The sequence below is a fragment of the Danio rerio genome, chromosome 25 (assembly GCF_052040795.2).
Source record: "Danio rerio strain M-AB ecotype USA chromosome 25, GRCz13ab, whole genome shotgun sequence".
In the NCBI taxonomy this organism is placed as follows: Eukaryota; Metazoa; Chordata; class Actinopteri; order Cypriniformes; family Danionidae; genus Danio; species Danio rerio.
Window position 1 is genome coordinate 21,153,269 of NC_141045.1, and position 23,318 is coordinate 21,176,586.

The following is a 23,318-nucleotide window of genomic DNA, read 5'->3' on the forward strand; positions in this document are numbered from 1 at the left end:
CATGATAGGGTCCAATATCTTTTTCAATATGCTCTTTTTAATGAAGGATTAGTTCCACAAAAAATGATTAATGACTGACCCTCATATTGTTGCAATCCCCTGAGACCTTTGTTCATCTTCAGAACACAAATTAAGTTATTTTAGATAAAATCCAAGAGCTCTCTCATACGGTGGCCTAGTAGTGCACAACAACATTAAGATCACAATTCAATGAAATTTCAAAAAGCAAACATTAATCTCACAACACAATGACATTAAGATCACAACACAACATTATTTAAAAAAGCAAACAATAATCTCACAACTCAACATTAAGATTACAGTGCAACATTTCAAAATTTCAAAATAATCTCACAACACAACAAAATTAACAACATGACACAACCACATTTCAAAAAGCAAACATTAATCTCACAACACAACAGAAATGCTCCTTACCACTAGGTGGCAGTTGGTCCACAAATGGGTAATTGTGTGCACGTCACAAGTATTTGTCCATTGCATGGACATTACAGAAGGGTATGCCCAGTGGTAAAATCGGCTTCTTATCCCTTGGTAGCAATGTGTTGTGACAAATTTGTTGTGGCGTCAAGAGGTAATCGCTCTTTCGGTCTGTAACTTGCCATTCAACTAGAAAAGAAATAACCACTTCACTGCCACCTAGTGGTCAGGGGCATTTCCGTTGTTTTGTGAGATTAATGTTTGCTTTTATAAAATGCCGTTGTGTTATACACTACTGGGCCACCAAACTCTCATTCTTCATACACACTAAAGGTCATGAGATATGAATTCAGTGCTTCAAATATAATCATACATATAAACTCCAAGGAAAATGTATGAAAAAAACTGACTTTGTTTGCAAATGTCTTTCACACCAGTTAAGGGTGTGTATTTACTAAGAGTAATACAGTGTGTTCGCTGCTGACTCTTAACAATCACCATCTCACATGGGAGAGAAGACATTGGCAAACAAAGTCACCAGCTTTTTACATTATTGGTTCCTTTTCTTGACTTGAACATCTTGTGACATCTTGCTGTCTATGAAGAATGAGAAAGCTCTTGGAATTAGTCTAAAATATCTTAATTTGTGTTCCGACATTGAAAAAAGGTCTCACAGCATTTGAATGACACGGGGGTAAGTAATTAATACCATCATTTAAATGTATGTGTGAACTAACCTTTTAAATACTTCTCTTTAACACCTGTTAGAAAATAACTAAGTGACTTAAAATTTTTGGAAAACATTTTGATCTTCACTCTATATGTGAAATTATACATTCAAATGAACTCTTTGAAGTATTTTCCTGCAGCTGTGCCGGCAGCTGTTTCATTAACATATTTACACCAATTATCACCTGCTAGATTGTGCATAAACATCTCAGGGGGGGTGAATATCTTTAGTTCATTATGACTCTCAATTCATTTATCTCTATTTTAGTTATATTTATGAGTGCGATTTAGTTACCATAACCACAGACAGAGTCCTTCAGCATTGTAAAAGGCATTCTAATTCGCAGCACAGTGTCATGCGTTACATGGATCATATATTAAATCCAGCATGCACTGATTTATGCGTTTGATCTCTCCGTTTGCGTTTTACGAGGAACATTTTATTTGCTAATGAGATAAAACATTCTGGTTGTCGTGCTGCTATTTTGGCGGCTACATTTGTGAACATTTAACTAGCAACTTGCTGGTTTTAAAGGATTTCAATGTGACTCCACTTAATTGTAACGATAGAAACAAATTCTCATTATACAGTATGTTGTTTTCACACAGGGAGAAGAAACGCAGCATATCGTCCAATGGTGGACATGTGGGACACGATGAAGTAGACTCGACACTCTTTTTTCATAAGAGTAAAAAGAAAGAAGGTGAAAGAAAATACAGAGAAATATATTGTGTTATGCAAATATTTCTAAGATTGTCAAAGTCTGTTGGTGGTTTTTAATTTTTTTAATGACTTATATTTTTTGGCATAATCATTGAAAAAGGCCTTTCATATTCATTCATTCTTTTATTCATTCATTCATTTTCTTTCCAGCTTAGTTCCTTTATTATTCTGGGGTCGCCACAGCGGAATGAACCGCCAACTTATCCAGCATGTGTTTTTATGCTGCTGATGCCCTTCCAACTGCAACCCATCATTGGGAAACATCCATACACACTCATTCAAACATATAAACTATGGACAATTAAGCCTAACCAATTCACCTGTACTACATGTTTTTGGACTTGTGGGGGAAACCAGAGCACCCGGAGGAAACCCATAATAATAATAATGATAATGGTAATTATTATTATTATTATTATTATTATTATTATTATTATTAATTAGCTAAATTGGCCGTTGTGTATGAGTTTTAATATAAAAGTGTATGGGTGTTTCCTGGTGTTGGTTTTTGCCTGGAAGGGCATCTGCTGCATAAAACATATGCTGGATAGATTATTGGTTCATTCTGCTGTGGCGACCACAGATTAATAAAGAGAGAAAGCCGAAAAAAAATTAATGAATGTATTATTATTATTGTTGTTATTTAACAGATTATTAGATTATTGTTAGTTGTTAGTGTTGTAATTTGAGTAATTTCTTAATAAATACATATATTTAAAAGGCATATATGTATATTATTCATTCGTTCATTCTATTTTAAGACTGTTTTTTATTGATGTTATTTACTTTTTGTTTCACAAGGAAAATCAGTTATTATTTATGTTTTCTATAGTAACTCTGCTTTAACACAGCAATTCATGAATATTTTGTATATATGCACTTTTTGCACAATTTGTCCCATGAAGATCCCATGTGCAGTTAGAGGGTGAAGAGCAGCTTGTCTTCTGTGGCAAATTTTACCAAATGAGAGTTTACATCATGGATTTAATCCTATTAAATGTGTTTTTGGCTACCTCTGCTGGTCGAAAGTAGACAAGTTCAAATTTTAGACCCCTTTTAGATGCCGTGTAAAGCATAAATGACTACACTCCATTTTGAAAATTAATATCTTAATCTATTTCTAAGTAAATATGAGTTAGATATTTCTGTGCATTTGAACACAGCATATTTATTAAACAGATATATTTATTAAAATAATACATTAGTCAGAACATCTCTGGGAATACAAAAATAATACATTAAAATTTATGTGAAATATTGCAAAAATAAATAAATAAAAATTTAAACAAAATTGTGTGTGTGTGTGTGTGTGTGTGTGTGTGTGTGTGTGTGTGTGTGTGCGTGTGCGTGCGTGTGTGTGTGTGTGTGTGTGTGTATATATATATATATATATATATATATATATATATATATATATATATATATATATATATATATATATAGTTTATCTTGATTTTTGCTCTTTTTTAAAAGTGTTATTTAATATTTTTCCCTAAAATATAAATTTGGGTGACTTTTTTTTACGTTATTTTGTGAGATTAACTTGTGTGTTTGTTTTTAGACATTTTAAATTTTTTATGTCTTATATTGTTTACCATAAACATTGACAGGGCCCTTAAATATTAGAAAAGATGTGTAAAAAAACTATAATAGTAATAATAATAATAGTAGTAGTAATTATTATTATTATTTTCCCAGTACTGTGTTGTGGCTGAAAGGGCATCCACTGTATAAAACAAACTGTATGCCAGATAATACATTAAAATGTATGGGAAATGTTGCAAAAAAAAATTACAAACTACAAAAATTTTTACAAAAATTGAGATATTCTTTTGTTTCTCCTAATTTTTGCTCTTTTTAAAAACATGATTTAATAATTTTCCCTAACATATAAATTTTAACCTTTTTCAAAAGTTATTTTGTAAGATTAACTTGTGTGTTTCTATTCAGATTCAGATTCGGACAGTGAGCTGTCAGCAGATGAGCACAGCAGCTCTTACGCTTCCTCACACTCCTCAGACAGCGAAGATGAGGAAAGACACTCCAAAACTAAGTGGAATAATGAGAGGACGCCGATTCACAGCACTCCTAAAGGTGACCTCTGACCTGCACTTTTACATGTGCCATTCAAGCAAACACCAAAAACAAAGAGATCATAATCACTGAAAATAATACCCCAAAAAAAACCAACTCGCTCTTATTGAGAACTTTTTTTTTTTTAATTTTGCAAATCCAGCACAGTTTTATAAAATGTTTTTGTATTTTTTTTTTTTTTTGGTAAACATGTGCCACTAATATTACAATCCCTGTAAATTCATGTGAGCAAAATATAAGTAGTTTAAAGTATAAATTTATATTCGTATTGATATTTGACATTTTTAGTACGCCTCTGTGTCTGGAAGCTTGACCTCCGATTCATTAAGGCTATAAATATAGATATAATATAAATATACAAATATAAAAGGTAAAACATTGGCCAAGCTCACTTAGTAGTTCATCAGTGGGTTAAACCAAACAGCAGCTGTGATTTTATTGTGAACATTTGTTGAGCTGCGCACAATTTGAAGAGGCCACGTTTCCATCAGGATACACGTTTCCATCAGGAGTGAAATTATTAAAACCACTGTTAGCCAACTAAGATCACAAGTTCTGTTGTTATAAACATGGTTTGACAATTCAGTCTTTTCTTGATTCCATCATTCCAGATAACATTCACAAACAGAGTCACTAACGCTTGTGTGTTTAAAACTACACCCCTAGAGCTGCAGTTAGTTCCTGGCTGTGTTCTATTCCGATAACTATAGATTCATTCATTCATTTTCTTTTCAGCTTAGTCCCTTCATTAAACAGGGGCCACCACAGTGGAATGAACCACCAGCTTATCCAGCATATGTTTTACGCAACGGATGCCCCTCCAGCCGCAACCCAGCACTGGGAAACACCCATACACTTGAATCTTGCATTAACACACCACCCGAGAATCAGCGACCTTCTTTCTCTGTAGTGACAGTGTTAACCACTGAGCCACCGTGTTGCCATACCTCTAGATTCAGAGCTTTTATTTAAAAAAAAAAATCATTTTGAATTTAATTCAATATTTCATAATTAGGGCAGCACAATGGCGCAGTGGTTAGCACAATCGCCTAACAGCAAGAAGATCACTAGTTCGAGCCCCAGCTGGGTCAGTTTGCAATTCTGTGTGGAGTTTGCATGTACTCCCCGTGTTTGCGAACGTATTTAATACAAACATTTTTATTTGATAAAATCATTTAATCATGTAAATAGTTTTTAGTTGGTGCTACACAAATTGATGGGATGGAAATCCTGCCCTCAATAATAATAATAATAATAAATTGAGTTCATCCAATGAGTCATTATTGTTTTGAGTGTGGTAAACTGCAGAGTTAGTTTGGTCTTGAGGCTTAGAAAGTCTCAAACATCCCAAACATCACTGTCAAACTGAAAACACAAACTCAAGCATCTTCATTTTGTTTTTCATTTTTTACATTGAGCAAGCTTGAACAACAAACCATTACACTGTAAAAAAAAAATGCTGGCTTCCACACAATTCATTCATGTTTCCCAATATAAATCAATTAAGTTAACGTCACGTCTTTTACAAATTTAGGTGGATTGAACATAAAGCAATTCAATTGTCCCAAAAACATCTTAAGAATTGTGTTGTTTACACTGATTTTAAATAAGCAGTTTGAACATGCAGCAAAAGTCATGGTTTGAGTGTACCAAGAGTGCCTATAGTAGTACAGGAAAGTGTGTATCTAAAATTAACTTTTGTCTTGGATAACTGTGTTCATTTTTGTTCAACAGTCGATGGTGTGTCTGGTCATGGAAAGCCGTACTGGCCAGAAGAGATGCCCACAGCCAGTGAAAGTGAGGATATGGTGCGTCCAGAAAAACTGCGGGTGGAAACGAAAGTGAATGTGGAGCTTCATCAAGGCAATAAACTGAATCACAATGGAGATCTATCTCAAAGTGAAGGTCCACCTAGTCAGCCAAACAGCAACCAGCTGCCCAGAAGAGGTGAGCAACAGCGTGATCTACTGTTGAAATGCAAACATTGCATTTGATTCTGTTTTTGATTATTTTAAAACAGAATATAAAAATACAATAAATTCTAGCTTTTAATTTGTAATTAAATATGTATGTGCAGGAATTTAAAATGTCAACACAACAAAAAAAATCTATATAAAGTGATCATTCTATAAAAATAATTGTTTACTTTATATAATAACCAGTCATATACTCATATGTAAAAAGCTTGAATCTAATATCTTGTATAAAGAAATAAAACGGTAATTTTCTTTTTTTTTAAATATTATTAATTAATAATAATAATAAAACATTTTATTTATAATGCGCTTTTCTAAGACCCAAAGCGCTACAACAACAGAGAAATCAAACATGCAATAAAATACAAGTATACATTAAAAAAAGTCTAAAATATGAGCACAGAATAATCAAGAATCTAAAAATGCAGTCTTTAAAAGATCAGTTTTAAGCATCTTCTTAGTGTGGAAGCATTTCTTTCAGAATAAGGGAGAGCATTCCATAACCTAGGTGCAGCAACAGAGAAAGCTCTCCCCCCCACTGATTTTAGTCTACAGGGTGCTGCTGAGTTTTAAATGTACTGTAGCCGTTTGGTTAATTTAGCAGGTAAACCAACAAAGAGTGCATTACAATGGTCAATCCTGGAAGTGACAAATGCATGAATAAGTCTTTCAGCATCTGGTGGAGTGAGGTAGGACCTAATTTTTTTTTTTAATTAAAAGTATAATTTTTTTATTGTAATAAAAAAAAACGTATTTAAAAAATATTTCATAATTATTTATAATTAAATTATCAAATTCTTCTGCTCTTTATAGTGTTGAGCAGTTCCAGCATTATGGATGTGACATTTGCAGTAAAAACTCAAAACATAAATTCACTTATAAAGTATTCATTAACATTATATTGACACATGTTTATATTTTCCAAAACAACTAACCACAAAGTTATGAGGTCAGAAAAATATCAGTCTGTAAACATTTTTTATATTTTAAATGAGGAAAATAAAAATGTGTTATGGATGTGACAAAAAAGGTTGCAAAGTTACAGTCTACAACATACTTTGTAGAAATTCTGTGAATTAAACTGCACAACCTGAAAGAAACAACGATAATCAAACCGGTACAAGTCGGCTCACTATAAAACCAAAATGATTGATTTTATTTTAACTGACATTTATGCATTTATGAGAGAAAAGCTCTGTTATGAATGTGACACTTTTCTGTTATGGATGTGACAGCTGTGAAATTGCCATTTGTATGATTTTGGTAAATTAAATATAATAGTTTCTGAGTATTTTTACATTTCTGAGTATTTTTAAAGTACTGTAAAATACTTTCTTTCACAAAAAAAAAGTAGAAATGGCTTCTCTATTTTAGTGAAAACTTAATATATTTTATGGCAAGGTTGACATTTGCATCTATTGTATTTATTCATAAACGTCTTTCCTTCATGTTGATTGTTTTCTTAATATATTTCAATCTTATGTATTTATTCTGTGTTAAAATTATTCAATTTGTTTAACCTGTTATTTACTAAAATGTTTTACTAATATATTTATGTATCTTTTAATAAATCAAGTTTAGCATTTAATTTAAGTAGTTAACAAATAAGCTTATTTTATGACTATGTATTTATTATATTAATAATTTATTATTTATTCATAATTAAGATAATATAAAAGTTATTCTATCAATGTTCTTTATTATATTATATTATTAAATTTTTATTTTATGTATTATTAGTAGTAGTATTTACAAATATTATATTATAATTTATTTTCATTTATTATTGGTATTATTATATTATAATATGCTTCACTTTTATTAGGCATTTTGAAGAACAAGATCACATATCCTCCTCCACTGACGGACAAGAACATGAAGAACCTCTTGAGGGAGAAGCTCAGTGACTACAACCCACCACAGATCTCCCGTAAGACCCCGTCACCTGGGTCAAACGAGGGTCTCCACTCAGGACCCGAGACCCCCAGCATCATCATCAAACCACCTCCAGTCCCACCCAAACCTGCCCTCAACGGCCTCACACTGGACCTGACCACCCGTCCCGTCACCCTAGCGGACGACGACTTCCATTCAGAGTCAGTTTAATGCATCATTTCAATTTATTTGTTTTAGGGCTGTCAGTTTAACACACTTTAAGTCACCTTGAAAGCAAAAATAAAAGTTGTTTTTCAATCAATATGTGAATATTAATGTTAAACATTATAAGCTATAGTGTAGCTCTAATGTTTTGTTTCCACTAAGCGGTACCGTTCAGTATAGTACAGTAAAGATTTGGTATGGGTCACCCTGAATGAATCAACTTATTTAATAGACCAGTAATTCCCAACCCTGTTCCTGAAGGCACACCAACAGTACACATTTTCAACTTCTTCCTAATCAAACACTCCTGAATCAACTCATCAGAACATTAGAAGAGACTCAAAGCCTCAAGTTAATGGTCAGGGGTGCGTTTCCTAAAACCATCGTTAGCCAGCTAAGGTTGCAAGTTTCATTGTTACAAACATAGTTAATTGATTTGCCGTTTTCCAAATCCATCGCTCCAATGAACATTCGCAAACTGCATCGCAAATTTGAGTACTTAAAACTACACCTCTGGAGCTGTAGTTAGAAATATAGTTCCTGACTGTGTTCTATTCCCACTTATCCCCCTATGCCCTATTCATTTAGAACACAGGTGTCAAACTCAGTTCCAAAAGGGCCGCAGCTCTGCACAGTTTAGTTCCAACCCTAATTAAACACACCTGATCAAACTAAGGCCGTACTCACACTAGGTACAGTTGCCTTGAACCGGCCCAAAGCACGCTTGTCCCCCCTCCCGTCTCCCCCGACGGCCCGCGCTCACACCACAAACAGGCCTCGGCACGCTTACGTCATCGCTGCTGCGCTGTTTAGTGAGAAGCACTCTCTCACTCAGCAGCACAGTGGAGATTTCTCTAGTTATATCGTTTCAGCTGTTTGCACAGGCCCTATTTACATGTGTTATTTACATATATTTCAATTAATATGGAAAGCGAGTGCATGGTTTTACCAAAACTAACATTGGATTTTATTTTAAATGCATGTTTGTGTAAAACAATATCATTTGCACAAAGAAATGATGGGGTTCTTCTCTATAGAATATGTTACTCCGCCCAGTTTAGAGCATCATTATGGGCATTTTACATTATAACCAACGTGGTTCAAGTGATGGATCTGCGACAGAGAAACTAGGGGTTTTGGGAAAAACTCTTCAATTTTCCCAAATGATGCATCGTACTATGATTCAGCTGCGAGTTACATCGTTGTTTGGGAAACGCACCCCAGATAAGAGAGATGTCCAAAATATGTACTATTGGTAGGCATTGGCCGATATAAGATTCTAATGGTATGATAACCTTGGATAAAAACATCACTGCATTGTGATTACTGCTCTAAAATAATTTTTTTTAAATGTTTGTGTAAAAAAGCAAGAACTATTTTTTGAATATTTTTTAACACAATGGCTTCATCCGAAATCACATGCATATATCCATACTATATAGTAGGCTAAAACAGTATGAGAGCCGAGTAGTATATCTGAATTTATAGAATTTGAAAATCAGTATGCGTGAAGTTCCCGGATGACCCACTACTACCGGCAAGATTCTAAAGTGTGCATCCGATGGACATTACGCTATCCCGTGATGCACCATGAGAAAATTCATGAATGGTAGTGAAGCGACACAACTGACATGGATATGTCATGTGATGATGACAAAAGGACATCTGTAGTACGTCCGAGCTTCATTCATTCTGTATAGACATATTTTTCTAACTGTCAAGTCAAAATTTCTAATTTAAATGCAGGACCTGCTGAGTAGTAAGCCAATGTATTTTATTTTGAGAAACATTGAAAATAATTTGGAGCAGTAAACATGTCCGGCTAAATAATTCAAATCAATCATTGACTTCTGCTGTCTCCATTAATTTCAATAACACTGATTTCTCTACAATTTAACAGCATCTTTGGATATTTTTTTGTGCTGGAGATTCTGTTTTCCTAAATAAATGTAATCAAAAACTCTTAGAGATACTTTAGGTATGACAGAAAGTTTTGGCGGTTTTAAAACCTTGACTTTTCCAAACTGCTGTACATCTTGAAAACGGTTATTGTCCCATGCCTATTCATTGGTGTGCCTCCAAGAACAGGGTTGAGAAACACAGCATTAGACACTTAGGTGCTAAAAAGTACTAAACAGTGGAAACGGGCAAAAAGCATATCGAACTGTACCGTACTAAACTCTACCGCTCAGTGGAAATGATATTACTTGCAGTTTTTGGCCCTGTCCACACCAACACTGCTACTTTCAAAACCCCACTGTGGCCATTTGTCCCTACCAGTGTGGTGAAATTAGTTACAAATTATCTAGTTACTGTAATTAAATAACTTTTCTTCTGGAAGGTTAAGTAATGGATTACTCATCATTTTTAGGTAATTTAATTACAGTTACTTATTATATATTTGCCTTTAAAAACTGTACATAAATGTAGGAGTCCTTTATAAATCAATTCAAAGAAGAACATTAATATTCTGCAATATACATAGCAAATAGAAATAAAGGGCCCTATCATACATTCGGCGCAAGACGCGACACAATCGTTGTTTGCTAGTTTCAGCTCGGCGCAAGAGTTGTTTTGACGTTTTGCGCCACGCTGTTTAAATAGCAAATGTATTTGCGCTCATATGTGCGCCCGTAGGCATTCTGGTCTAAAAAAGGAGGCGTGTTGAGTTGCATTGCTGGCGCGTTGCTATTTTGAGGAATTTGAATAGATGGTTCAATAGATCAGGTCAAAGCCGGTCTATAGTCCAGCGCAGAGTGCGTTAGTTGTGCCTCACTTACACATTGCTTAATACATAGAGGGTATACAGCAATACGCAAATATCTTTAAAAATTAAAAAGAATTAAAGGATTAAAATATTACAACAAATATTATTTTCTAGCCTTCATAAATATAAAAACCATACTTTCATGCCATCCTCATCTCAGTGGATTTTTCAGTTTATTCATAACAATTTGCTTTTGTATAATGTTATTATTATTAGCAGTATCATTTATTATATGCATATTTATATTTGTTTTATTAAAAACAAGCTTAGATTTGTCCACCTTTCAGGTTTTAGACCATATGGGGCACAGCATGTGTATTTGGATATAACTCAGTTTTTTGACCACAATTTGTTATTATTGTTCATTTATTGCTGGAAATTAGAACTGAATTTAGATTTAGTTTTGAAACAAATCTTTGCTCATAACAACTGAAATTAATTATGTATAGGCTAGTGGATGTCTGTGTGCACAACACGTTTCCCTATTCACGAGAGTGAAAGTAAAAGTAAATAATGAGGAGGATCATCTCTTATTCTTGTGCTGTAGATGTTCTGTTTAAATGTTTCTCGCTCTTGAAGCGTTCAGTTTTTCCACTTACAAAGTCCGTCATGTAAATAGCAATTGCGCTATGGCGCGGCACAACTGACTCTTAAAGGGAATGGAAGATGAGACTCTGATTGGTTTATTCCCAAACACACCTATAACTCATTAGGAGAATAAGCTCAACCCTCTTAGACCATGCGACGCGACGCAAAGTGGATTTTTCGTCCTTAAAATAGCAAAATCAAATTTCTAAACATAATATTTTCATTAACTCATTTCTAATAACTGATTTATTTTATCTTTGTCATGATGACAGTAAATAATAATTGACCAGATATTTTTTAAGACACTTTTATACAGCTTAAGGTGACATTTAAAGGCTTAACTAGGTTAATTAGGTTAACTAGGCAGGTTAGGGTAATTAGACAAGTTCTTGTATAATAGTTTGTTCTGTAGACTATCGGAAAAATATATAGCTTAAAGGGGTTAATAATTTTGACCTCATTAAAAACTGCTTTTATTCTGGCTGACTTTCTCCAGAAGAAAAAATATTATCAGACATACTGTGAAAATTTCATTGCTCTGTTAAACATAATTTGGCAAATATTTAAAAAAAGAAAAACAAAATTCAACGGGGAGGGCTAATAATTCTGACTTCAACTGTATATATACAAGTGAATATAACAGCTGTTTTTGAAACTGTAAAATCTTTCTTAATTTTGTCAATATATGGTACGTATGAAATATTTTGTCAGCATGAGTTTTTAAAGCTACTTTAATCTATAATGTCTGCTTTTTGCATTTAACACATTAAATAAGTAATGTTTTACAGGGTTAATGTCCTTAACTTTTTAACTGATTGGCAGTCCTAGTTTGTGCTGAATTTCAAACCTTTATCTTTCTCTTTTTAGTGGAAGCAATGAAACTTCAATCTGACTCTTCTGAAGGATGAAGAAACTGAAAGTGCTTTAGGGAACCGGTTGCCGGATCCAGAAAAGCCCATCATTCTCCTGCTCTGAAGTTGTTTTTAGTATTTATAAAGATTCATTTAATACAAATAGAGGCTGGACGCAAGGTATCCCAGCTTCCCAAGTTCTACCACAAGTCCACATTGAACTGGTCGAGGACAGATAGTGTTTCTGGCATTGTGGATTTGGCGTTATTTTGATACAGACTGATTTGTACAGTTTATTGCAAAATTCATTGGTCACGAACAAATGACTTGTGACATGTAAGTAATGTTTATAGATGCATTTTGTACTTTAGATGTGTATTAGGTTTATTTGTATAATTCTAAATTAGGATTTCATTGTGATGCCAATACTGAGTATTTATGTTTACGATGGTATTTTTTACAGCACTATTTTAAATGTGTTCATATTGTGTTTTTTATATTGTGCATTCAATTGTAGCTTAATTTGATGTAGCCTAAAGTGTTCGTTACCCAAAAATTTAAATCTGTCACAATACACTCAAACCTATCTTGTTCAAACTCGTTCATCTGTTAAGTCATATTATGATATATTTTTTAGAAATGTTGATATTTCTGCTCCTCTATTGAAAGCCTGTTCACCCAAAACTCATTTAAATGTAAATTAATACCAACATTTATTCTGTCCATTTTATGAAATGATCATGTATCTACTGTACATGTCTCTTGGGTTAAACAGCTTGATATATATTTGATATTTACAGTAGTTGAATCACTTTATGAATGCTTTGATGCTAATAGACTTTCAATGGAGGGTCTTAATACCTGATGAACAAGTCATTTAGGTTTGGAAGAACATGTTTGGAGTGAGTAAAATGATGACAGAATTTTTATTTTGTGTTGAACGAACTCTATTTTCTTTACCCCACTCATGTTTCAGATGAATTATTGGTCCATCATACATAATTTCTGTCGTTGGGTTTAACAGACGTGTATTTTTGCAGTTTTTTTTTTTTTTTTACCTCTGACAGTATTTTCCAGTCTATGCTCAGCATGCCTCAATGTCTCCGCCAGTGCTGTACATAGACAAACAATGTTTTGTTACATTTGCTCCACCTACCCAAAGTACATTTACTCTTTAAATGATCTTTACAGGACAGAAAATGCATGTTTTTGAAAGTGAAACAGTTATTGCCTCTGCTTGAACTAGAATAATTATATTGTGAAAATATGTAATCATGTGCATGTCTATTATGCAAGGTCATTCGTAACTTTTTGATTTCATGGAAAATTTGTTTAAATTTGTACAATCTCATTAGAAAGTTTTCAATACATCCCTGGAGCTACCTTTTTTTGAAGTTTTTGTTTTCACGACTCCACCAGAGGCCACTGTGTACTCTTTTTTTTTTTCAAATCTCAAAATTTCTCTCATGAGTGGCATTCGCACCTGCTCTTCTTACATAAATCCACTAGAGGCTGCTGTTGACTAACTCACTGGCTGTAATGATCAACCGAACGATATCCCCACCATCCCCTTTCTCTAAACCTAACCAATAGACAAATTTCACGCGGCCGCCATTTTCAAAAGCGAAATCGGTGGGAAGAAGCCTGTAAGTATAATTGGGAGTTACATAGGAATGTTGTGTAACTGGCTATATATCTTATCAGCGAAGATAAAGTGACACAAATTTATCATTTCTCCGCCTTCCGGGTGACCCGAAGGTCGATTCTGAATGAATGGGGAATGTAGCCAAGTTAAGGGAAATGGCACTAGTTAGTTAATGTTTTCTTTCCCAAACACACGTTTTAGATGCCATTTATCATATTCGAGTTAATAAACTGATTCTTTCACTATATTAGACTTGTCACGATACTGAATTAAAAGAAAAACTGGCAATTTCACGCTAACATTTAAGGCAATGTCGATAGCTTTCTTAAAACAGCGCTGATTTGCTATTGTGTTCACGTGTTCTAGACGCGATATGAGAATATAAAGACTTAACCAGATACAGTACAAGCCACGTGGAGCGATTACAAGTAACAGAACACAATTAAATACATAATTTGCAAGCTAGAGAAAACAAGGAGGCAACCATTTTAATCGCACTTACATACTTACATTTGTGAAATGGAGGATGAAACTGATCCATGAACTGTAAACTTCCTGCCAAGCTCTGACAAAGCCCCATCAGTAGTCTTTTGTGATCCTTCCTTTTACAAACAGCCGACAAATGCCCTGTTGTGTGTAGTTTGCTGAAGCACTTGTCAGAAAAATGACAGGAACACAGCACAAGGCTTGGGTTATAATGCTGAGGTATTTTTGCAAAAATAAACTTCAACCGTCCACTGACTCTTCACAGCCTCATCTTTGGGTAGAAAAAATAACACTAACTTTCCCTCAGACTTTAGAGCACAGCGTCTTCCCGAAATGATTTAACCAGGAACTGCTACAGTGTTTGTCTTCCTTTTTTCTTTCTACAGTGTTTGTGGGCGAGGGCGCAGGTTTCAATTTTCTCGTGTCTAAGTGAGCAACTTGTGGGCGGGGCTTGAGTTCCGTATAAACGTCACGCCAACACTGCTAAGGATTCGTCAGCACTGCGATTTTTCTCTTTCGCTCAGAAGCCGCATTTTCAGTCGATAATTTTTAGCAGCAAAGCATTCGGTGCATCCCTCATCTATAGATATGAAAGGAGTAGGCATACCTGAAGAAAGCCTAATGAATTATTAGAAAATAGTGCACAATGTGGTAATCTGGCTATGACATAAAGCAGAGTGGCCGTTACACCGCAGCTGTGCATTATTCCCAACTAATTCAAAGTCAATTAATCCACTTATACCACGGTTACCACACCTCAAGCCACTGTTCGGACATTTTATTTAAAGACATATGTACGGTTTTTGTCCTCAGACTGCCCCTGTGTGACGTACTTTCCTACGCATCTCATCCAAAATAAGTAAAATAATTAAAATTATTCAGCGGTGTGATGTTGAACTTTAAAGTGGTCAAAATCTGCCAAGAACGACATTAACTGTGTTTATCTGAAAATAATTGTACACTTTAGAATTAGCATCAAGCATTCAACAGTCCCATAGAATAAACACGAGTACTTGACAACCGAAATAACAATGGAGGACTACAAGACTATAGTAATATCGCCATCTACTGGCCTGCCATACATGTTTTTTGTTTTTGCATGTTTTTTGTTTTTGCAGATCTGTATAAACAGGGATGATTTTGACAGTGTTGTCTGTACTTAAAAAAGAAAGAAAAACTTCTTTATGTTTTTAGTACTTCCGTCATCATGTAATTGTACCCTCAATAACAAGGAGAGAATCAAGTTTCCTAAAGTGCCTGCTGACTGTTTTATAGCTCTGCCAAACTGCTTGTGTAAATATATGCAGACTGAGGAATTCAGGGACCCGTTCTTTAGGTTTGACTTGTGTTAAAGGTCAATCTATGTGAAAGTGACGTCAGATCAGTAACTGTATTCTCTTATAGCTAGAATGCATTGATCAATAAGTGAACAAATGTTTTCATATGTCACAGATGAAATGTTTCATGAAATACCTCCATTACCTGTCAAAGCTATCTTAGATACCAGCATGTAAAATAAGGTATTTATATTCTTATTATTCGCACTGATAGTACATTTGAACATTGTAAATAAAGGAATTTGAAAGATTTAATTAAAAAACATGTTGGTCATGTATCTTTTTTGGCATCAATTACAGCCTCAAGTCTTTTTGAATATGATGCCCCAAGCTTGGCACACCTGTCTTTGGGAATTTTTGCCCATTCCTCTTTGCTCAAGCTTTATCAGGTTGAATGGGAAGCGACGGTGTACAGCCATTTTCAGATCTCTCCAGAGATGTTTAATAGGATTTAGGTCTGGGCTCTGGCTGGGCGACTCAAGGACATTTACAGAATTGTTGCTGTGAAGCCACTCCATTGATATTTTGGCAGTGTGCTTTGGGTCATTGTCCTCCTTGAAGATGAACCGTCACCCCAGTCTGAGGTCAAGAGCACTCTGAAGCAGGTTTTCATTCAGGTTGTCTCTGTACATTGCTGCATTGCTGGCCTTCCCAAAAAGACAGTTAGACAGTTGCAGCTCATCCAGAATGCTGCAGCCAGAATTCTGACCAGAAGCAGGAAATCAGAGCACATCACACCAGTCCTCAGGTTTCTACACTGGCTCCCAGTTACATTCAGAATAGATTTTAAAGTATTATTACTGGTCTATAAATCACTAAATGGCCTAGGACCTCAATACATTACAGATATGCTCACTGAATACAAACCCAACAGATCACTCAGATCTTTAGGATCATATAAACTAGAAATTCCAAGAGTTCAGTTAAAGCAGGGTGAATCTGCCTTCAGCCACTATGCCCCTCGCTGCTGGAATCAGCTTCCAAAAATGATCAGATGTGCTCCAACATTAGGCATGTTCAAATCAAGACTGAAAACACAGCTGTTTAGCTGTGCCTTTACTGTATGAGCACTGTGCTACGTCCGACAGATTGCACTATTATGTTTTTTCGTTTTCTTTTTCATTCTTTTATAACCTATTTTAACACATTTTAAATTGTTTTTATCTGTTTTTAATCATTTTTATTGTCTGCATTTTATGTCCTAAACTTGTCTTTTTATTCCTGTTTATGTAAAGCACTTTGAATTGCCACTGTGTATGAAATGTGCTATATAAATAAACTTGCCTTGCCTTGCCTTGCCTTACAGGCCTGATTGGTGGATTGCTGCAGAGATGGTTGTTCTTCTGTAAGGTTTTCCTCTCTCCACAGAAGAACGCTGGAGCTCAGACTGAGTGACCATCAAGTTATTTATCACCCCCTGACTAAGGCCCTTCTCCCCCGATCACTCAGCTTAGATGGCCGGCCAGCCCTAGGAAGAGTCCTGATGGTTCCATATATTACCCAGTGGTGTTTTTTTTATTTTATATTATACTACAAAACACCAGTTTACTGTGGTTAAACTAAAGTACACTACAGTACTTATTAGTTTATCAGTTGCCTATCTAATATTACATTATGTTGTAACATTCATTTACACATCCATTCATTCATTTCCACAGTGGAATAAACCGCCAACTTATCCAGCACATGTTTTAGACAGCGGATCCCCTTCCAGCTAACCCAGTATTGGGAACAAAGAATCGTACATTTTATAATATATACAGTATAACACACTTGCTATAAAATGGTCTAAAACACTATATTTATTATAAATAACTTAAGTAGTTTTATTTTAAGACACTTGCATTTATAAATATAAAATTTCCCCAAAATTAGAATATTGTTCAATACAAATTTTACAAATAAACCAAAAATATACTTACTTTTTTTTTTTTTAGAAAACTGGGAAAACAAACATGTGTTGAACATGTTTATATTTATAGGCCAATATATTTTTAGTCATCACATATTATTATCAACCCACATGAAAACCACTGTTTTTGATTATTCAAATGGAATGTTGGTCATACTGTTGTTAAAATTAAATTTAGGAAGAAGACTGACAAGGAAGTTTATTGACAAAATTAAATTGATGGAAGTGTCATTTATTTATTTATTTTTTTTTTTTGTTTGTGTTTATATTTCTTCTGTTTTAGAATTTTTTTATTTAGAATTTCTAATTTTTATAATATTTTATATATTGTTTATCTTTTCCCAGTGTTGGGTGCAGCTGGAAGGGCATCCGCTGTGTAAAACATATGCTGGATAAGTTGGCGGTCCATTCCGCTGTGGCTACACCAGATTAATAAAGAGATTAATGTGAAAATAAAATAAATTATTATCTTTATTATGTGTGCCCTGTCCTGTAATTTTAGATGAAAGTGATTGTTTAAAAAACAACATTGATCGGTCCTCTAGCACCCCCTAGTGGACTCAATCCCCAGTCATAAATTGAGGTAACTGCAGCGCAAACACCCTAAAACGAGTCAAACCAGACCTGTTACATATCAGTCCAATCTCAAAGTGAAAATTGACGCCAAAACAAGTCCACACACATATAAAACATACACCCTCGGTTTTGCTTTCACCCTCATGACGCATAAACTTTTAATCATGGATTGACAAGAGTTATGGGATTAATCTCCACCACCTCACTTGTTGAGGCTCTCTAGGCCTTCTATTGTAGACATTTCATCGAAATATTGAATTCATTCAAGCTCACTAGCTTAAGACAGAAGTCTTGAGTGTGTGTTTTTTGTCTGGGCGACTGTCAATCATCGGCCCCTTTAAGAGCTTCTGTCGCTGTCATTGACGAAATTTCCTGCTGTGAAGTGAGTGAGTCTCTGGATATCAACAACGAAGTGAAACCGACTAATGATGGTTTGCAGTTTGCACGCGGGTTTTCGTGCGTAATAACGCTGGAAATTACATCTGACAGCTCAGAGGGTCGCATTGGTGGATCAATGTATCTACTCAAGCATTTTACGCTGGATTTCTCCTCAAGCTGGTAGCAGGTGGTGGTGGTGGTAGTGGCGTCGGCGACGGAGGAGCTCGGATATTGATGCCTTCCTGTTCATGAAACTTAATTACGAATTACGTGCTAGGTAGGTAGTAAACTTTCTAGCCCCTTTTCCCAATGTTAATCTCTTTGGCGGGCGGGCGGGGCGCGTTACAATGTATTACGCTTTTGTTACATTGTTGCATTCGGTTCCACAAACTCACCAGAGCGCGCGCGGATCGCGGTGAAGGTGCCTTCAACATTGCTCCTGGTTTTATGGAAATACGTTTATTTCGCAATTTTCATTGATATATTGTGTGGTTTGATGTGACAACTGTGATATAGCGTGAAGGATAGGTAAGAGAATTGTTTGAAATATTTAGCACGCGCGCGCGCGCGCCGCCATTCTTGTAGATCGATTTATAAGATGTTTCGAAAGGCTTTTTAGGTCAAGGCATTAATCGGCAATCTATTAATGGTGCAACTCTGTCAGACCTCGATGTTTTATTGATGAGGTCCAACTTGAACCGCACGGCGAGGTGATGAAGATGCACAACCCCGGAGCTTCTGAACGCGTGAGGAAAACGTGCTTTTGTGTGTTTTTATCATTTTACTATGTGTAGAAGGTGCATAACATTGCTGTGACATAATATGCTGCAGAGGGTGACAATATGGGGGGATGGTGGTGTTTGGGGAGTGTAAATGGAGATGTCTAACACAATGCCACTGAGTATGGTCGAAGGGAGCTTAGAGAAAAGGCTTGGCCGCTCAAATGATTGCCAGAGTCGGAGAGAGTGAAAGGGGAGTCGGCCGGTGGCGTCAGTGTGGATAAAATAGTTGTGGTAGTCATGGTGTTTACCCATGATGTAACTCATGGGTGTTAATATAGAATTAGGATTTGCTTTACAATAGAAGGTCGTTTGTATGTTGAAGTATATAAATAAGTATCTTATTTTTAATAGTACAGTATCTGCTATAGGCTACTATCAAACGGGGAACGTTCCCAGTCAAGATTTTAAATACAGTAATGTTAATAAAACGTTTAAAAGAGTTGGTTTTTAAAACGTTAGCTCAATTTTATTTAGGCTTGCATTTAGGACTGTGCAATATGGAAAAAAAGCTGTCACGAATTATATTTATATCAGTTTATGTTAATAAAATTCAAAGTAAATATCAGTTTAAGGGCACAATAAAAGAGTGTTTCATTAAAGTTAGGTTGCTTTATTTATACCCGAAGGTAAATTTGGTTTGCAGTCAAGTGTCCTCGTTTTATAACTGTGCCACACAAAAAACTCTCCATACTCTCATAGCGTCAACAACAAATAGACATAAAGATATAAAACATAAACATACAAAACACTCACACTAGAACATATTTCACTGACGTGTTTACATTATCCCAAATGTTTAAAAGAATGTTCAAATGCTGACACTAAACCAGTTTGAACTTTTGAAAAAGACGATCCTGTGGTAAAGTCTATATGGGATACAGCTGCCAGTACTTACATCAGTATAGCATATTTTTTGTTGCTATGTACAAAAATAATTAATGTTTTTACACTGGGTAAATTTTGGGGTTGGAGTTAGGTAAATTTATTAATAAAATAAATTCAATTAAATTCATGTTTATATAGCGCTTTTGCAATGTAAATTAAGTCAAAGCCGCTTAACATTCAGTAGTAAAGTCCAGAATTAAATATTTATTGATCATAATTTCTGTTTTTATATTACTGTGATGTTGGAGTAGGGTAGACATTAATAAAATACAATAAATGAGTAATGTAATAAATAATATAAATAATTATCAGGGGACGCAGTGGGTAGTGCTGTCGCCTCACAGCTGGATCAGTTGGCATTTCTATGTGGAGTTTACATGTTCTCCCAGCAATTTCCTCCGGGTTCTCCGGTTTACCCCACAAGTCCAGAGACATGTGGTAGAGGTGAACTGCGTAAGCTAAATTGTTCGTAGTGTATGGGTGTTTCCCAGTGATGGGTTGCGGCTGGAAAAGCATCCACTGTGTAAAAACGTGCTGGATAAATTGGCAGTTTATTCTGCTGTGGCGACCCCTGATTAATCAAGGGACTAAGTGAAAAAGAAAATGAATGAATGAATGAATGAGAATAAAGTAATTCTCGTTAACTTCCTGCTGCAGCTAAATCCCTTCTAGCTACAACCGTATCCTGTGTCACCATACTAATGACATCACACACACACACACACCCTTTATAGAAATCAGGAAAACACCAAAGTTGCTTTAATATGTTGTGTGTTTTGTTACACACAACATATTATTTATTTTTATTATTTATATTATTTATATTTATTTACCAAAACATGGGGAATCAAAATCCACAATATTTATTTATTTATTATTTTTTAGATAAACAGTGCTACTTCTTCTGCAAGTGATCATAAGTGGAAGAACCGGAAGCGACGAACTGTGGCAAAATAAATACATTTAATAGCTTTGGCAAATTTTACCCTAATTCTGCTCAAACTACCATGATTATAGGTTTTTAACACTTTAGCTAATCTATGCATCGTTTCTAGGATGTAATGAAGACCACAAGTCCCATGATTCACTCTTATGCCTAGTTCACACTGCGTGATTTTAGCCCTGATTTCGGCTCGCCGACAGGTTTTGAGAAATCGCCGACAAATGCCTGAAATCACAGGCAAATCGCTGCTCGTGCACGTGAGTGACAATCACACAGTATGAACTATCAAAGACGCGATCTGAGAGAATCGCCGATGAGTCGCCTATGCCTGTGAGATATTTGGCATGCTAAATATCTGGAGCTGTCGGTGATTCAAATCATGACGTGTGAATTGAGTTTTGACTGAAAATAACATCAGCCATCGCCTACAGCCAATGAGAGAGCAGCTTTCACTTGTGTGTGTGTGTGTGTGTGTGTGTGTGTGTGTGTGTGTATACCTGCTGCAGGCCAGCGGGAGGCTGGGGGAGAAGTTAAAAGCGCTCTTTTTCGGTTTATTTGGACCCACGAAATGGAGGAAAAACTAGTGGAGGTTAGACAGGACTCAGGAGCAACTGTGTCTGTTTGACATTTAATACAGAAAGAAATTAGTTTATTATCAACGTTTAGGAGAAATGGCTAATTCCCTTTAAACCCAGGTGAGCAAACATGTACATGTTCTACCCCATTAAAGGCTTCTTTCTCATTATGTAGTTCATAACAAAAGATATAATACGTGTTTTTGGCTGTGAGACGTAGTTTGGATGACGTTGTTGGGGATTCTTCCTATGGTAAAGTCATGCAAGGTGAAAGTCTCTGTCCCCTGATCCATCTTGCAGTGTAAACAAAACAGCGACAAAACGCTAGCCCAGATAGTCATGCAGTGTGAAAACATCTGTGACACGACTACTTTGAAAATCATGCAGTCTGAACTCGGCATTAGTCAAAGCATCATAAAAATACTCCTTTGTTTGTTGTAAAAAACTTGTCCTCTAGTGGCCGGAAATGACATGCAGTTTTTTAAAGGCCAATTTTTGTTACTAAATGTATGTTGTGTAAATCAGACTGCTCACTGTTGATTTGATATAGTTCTTTTGATAAAACAGATCTGAAGTATAATATTTAAAATGAGAAATCTTTCTAAAACGTATATAGAGTAAAGAATTTTCCTTAACAAAATATCTTCGAGTGATACATAATGTTAACTGTGCATTCCCAGCGAACAGAGGCAATGTTATTGGAATATCAACTAACATTCTGGCAAGGTTTTCTCAATGTGATGTACAAACATTCATGTGGTAACACTTATATAACATTTGCTCTGCTCTTCAATAATGTGTTTCTATTCTATAATAAAGCATTATTTCAGGTTGATAAGGAAGTTCACCTAAAAGTCAATATTTGCTGTGAATTTACTCAACCTCAGGCCATTTAGGATGTACTTTATTTGACTTTTATTTTCTTTAGTAGAACATTAAAGAAGATTTTTAGCTGAGATTGAGATTGTTAGTCTTTTCAGAATATCCAAGTTGATGGCTACCAGCATTTTGACAGTCAGAAATGTGCACAGATAAAAGTAAACATTTTTACCTTTTATTCACAGTCTAGGCAAACGTAAACTAGGGAACCTGAACCCGTTGTTGTTTACAACAGAGAGGAAGGTTGCATGTATTGTATTGTTGATCAGAATGGTACTTTCGCCTTTTCTGGATGCTTCCAAACATGTATAAAAAAATCTAAATTATGTTTGAGAAAAGTAAAGCTCTGGCTAACAATTTTTTCTAGGGAAAAGCATGCTGTTTTATTAACTACAAGCCATATCACCATATCACAGCCATATCACCGTGCAGCCCAAGACCGGTTACTGAAGCTAAGCAGGCCTCAGCCTGGTCACTACCTGAATGGGAGACTACATGAGAAAACTAGGTTGCTGTTGTAAGTGGTCTTATTGAGGCCAGCAGTGGGGCACTCAACCTGTGGTTTGTGTCCTAATGCCCCAGTAAAGTGAAAGGGACTCTATATTGTCTGTGCACAACGTCTTTTGGATGAGACGTTAAACTGATGTCCT

At 35.3% G+C, this 23,318-nt stretch overlaps 2 protein-coding genes across 35 annotated transcripts in view; both read left to right on the plus strand.

Annotated features, from left to right (window-relative positions):
- The window catches only part of celsr1b (cadherin EGF LAG seven-pass G-type receptor 1b), a 112,617-nt gene extending 98,926 nt beyond the window's left edge, over positions 1–13,691 (plus strand). The window contains exons 31-35 of the mRNA XM_087312112.1: positions 1,780–1,874; positions 3,845–3,988; positions 5,723–5,935; positions 7,790–8,060; positions 12,287–13,691. Coding sequence (XP_087168238.1) covers positions 1,780–1,874; positions 3,845–3,988; positions 5,723–5,935; positions 7,790–8,060; positions 12,287–12,311 — 748 coding nt within the window. The 3' untranslated portion in view covers positions 12,312–13,691. The remainder of the gene's footprint in view (positions 1–1,779; positions 1,875–3,844; positions 3,989–5,722; positions 5,936–7,789; positions 8,061–12,286) is intronic.
- Positions 13,692–18,614: 4,923 nt separating this feature from the next.
- gramd4b (GRAM domain containing 4b) overlaps positions 18,615–23,318 on the plus strand; it is a 65,726-nt gene continuing 61,022 nt past the window's right edge. For 11 of the 34 annotated variants that reach the window (XM_087312167.1, XM_087312178.1, XM_087312162.1 and 8 more), the window contains exon 1: positions 18,978–19,132. Coding sequence is in view for 8 of the 34 variants with exons in the window: in XM_087312155.1 (XP_087168281.1) it covers positions 18,853–18,881 (29 nt within the window). In the remaining 26 variants the exon portion in view is untranslated. Of the gene's footprint in view, positions 19,370–23,318 lie in introns of all 34 variants that reach the window. The other 23 variants (XM_087312155.1, XM_087312156.1, XM_087312157.1 and 20 more) reach the window with 6 other exon arrangements.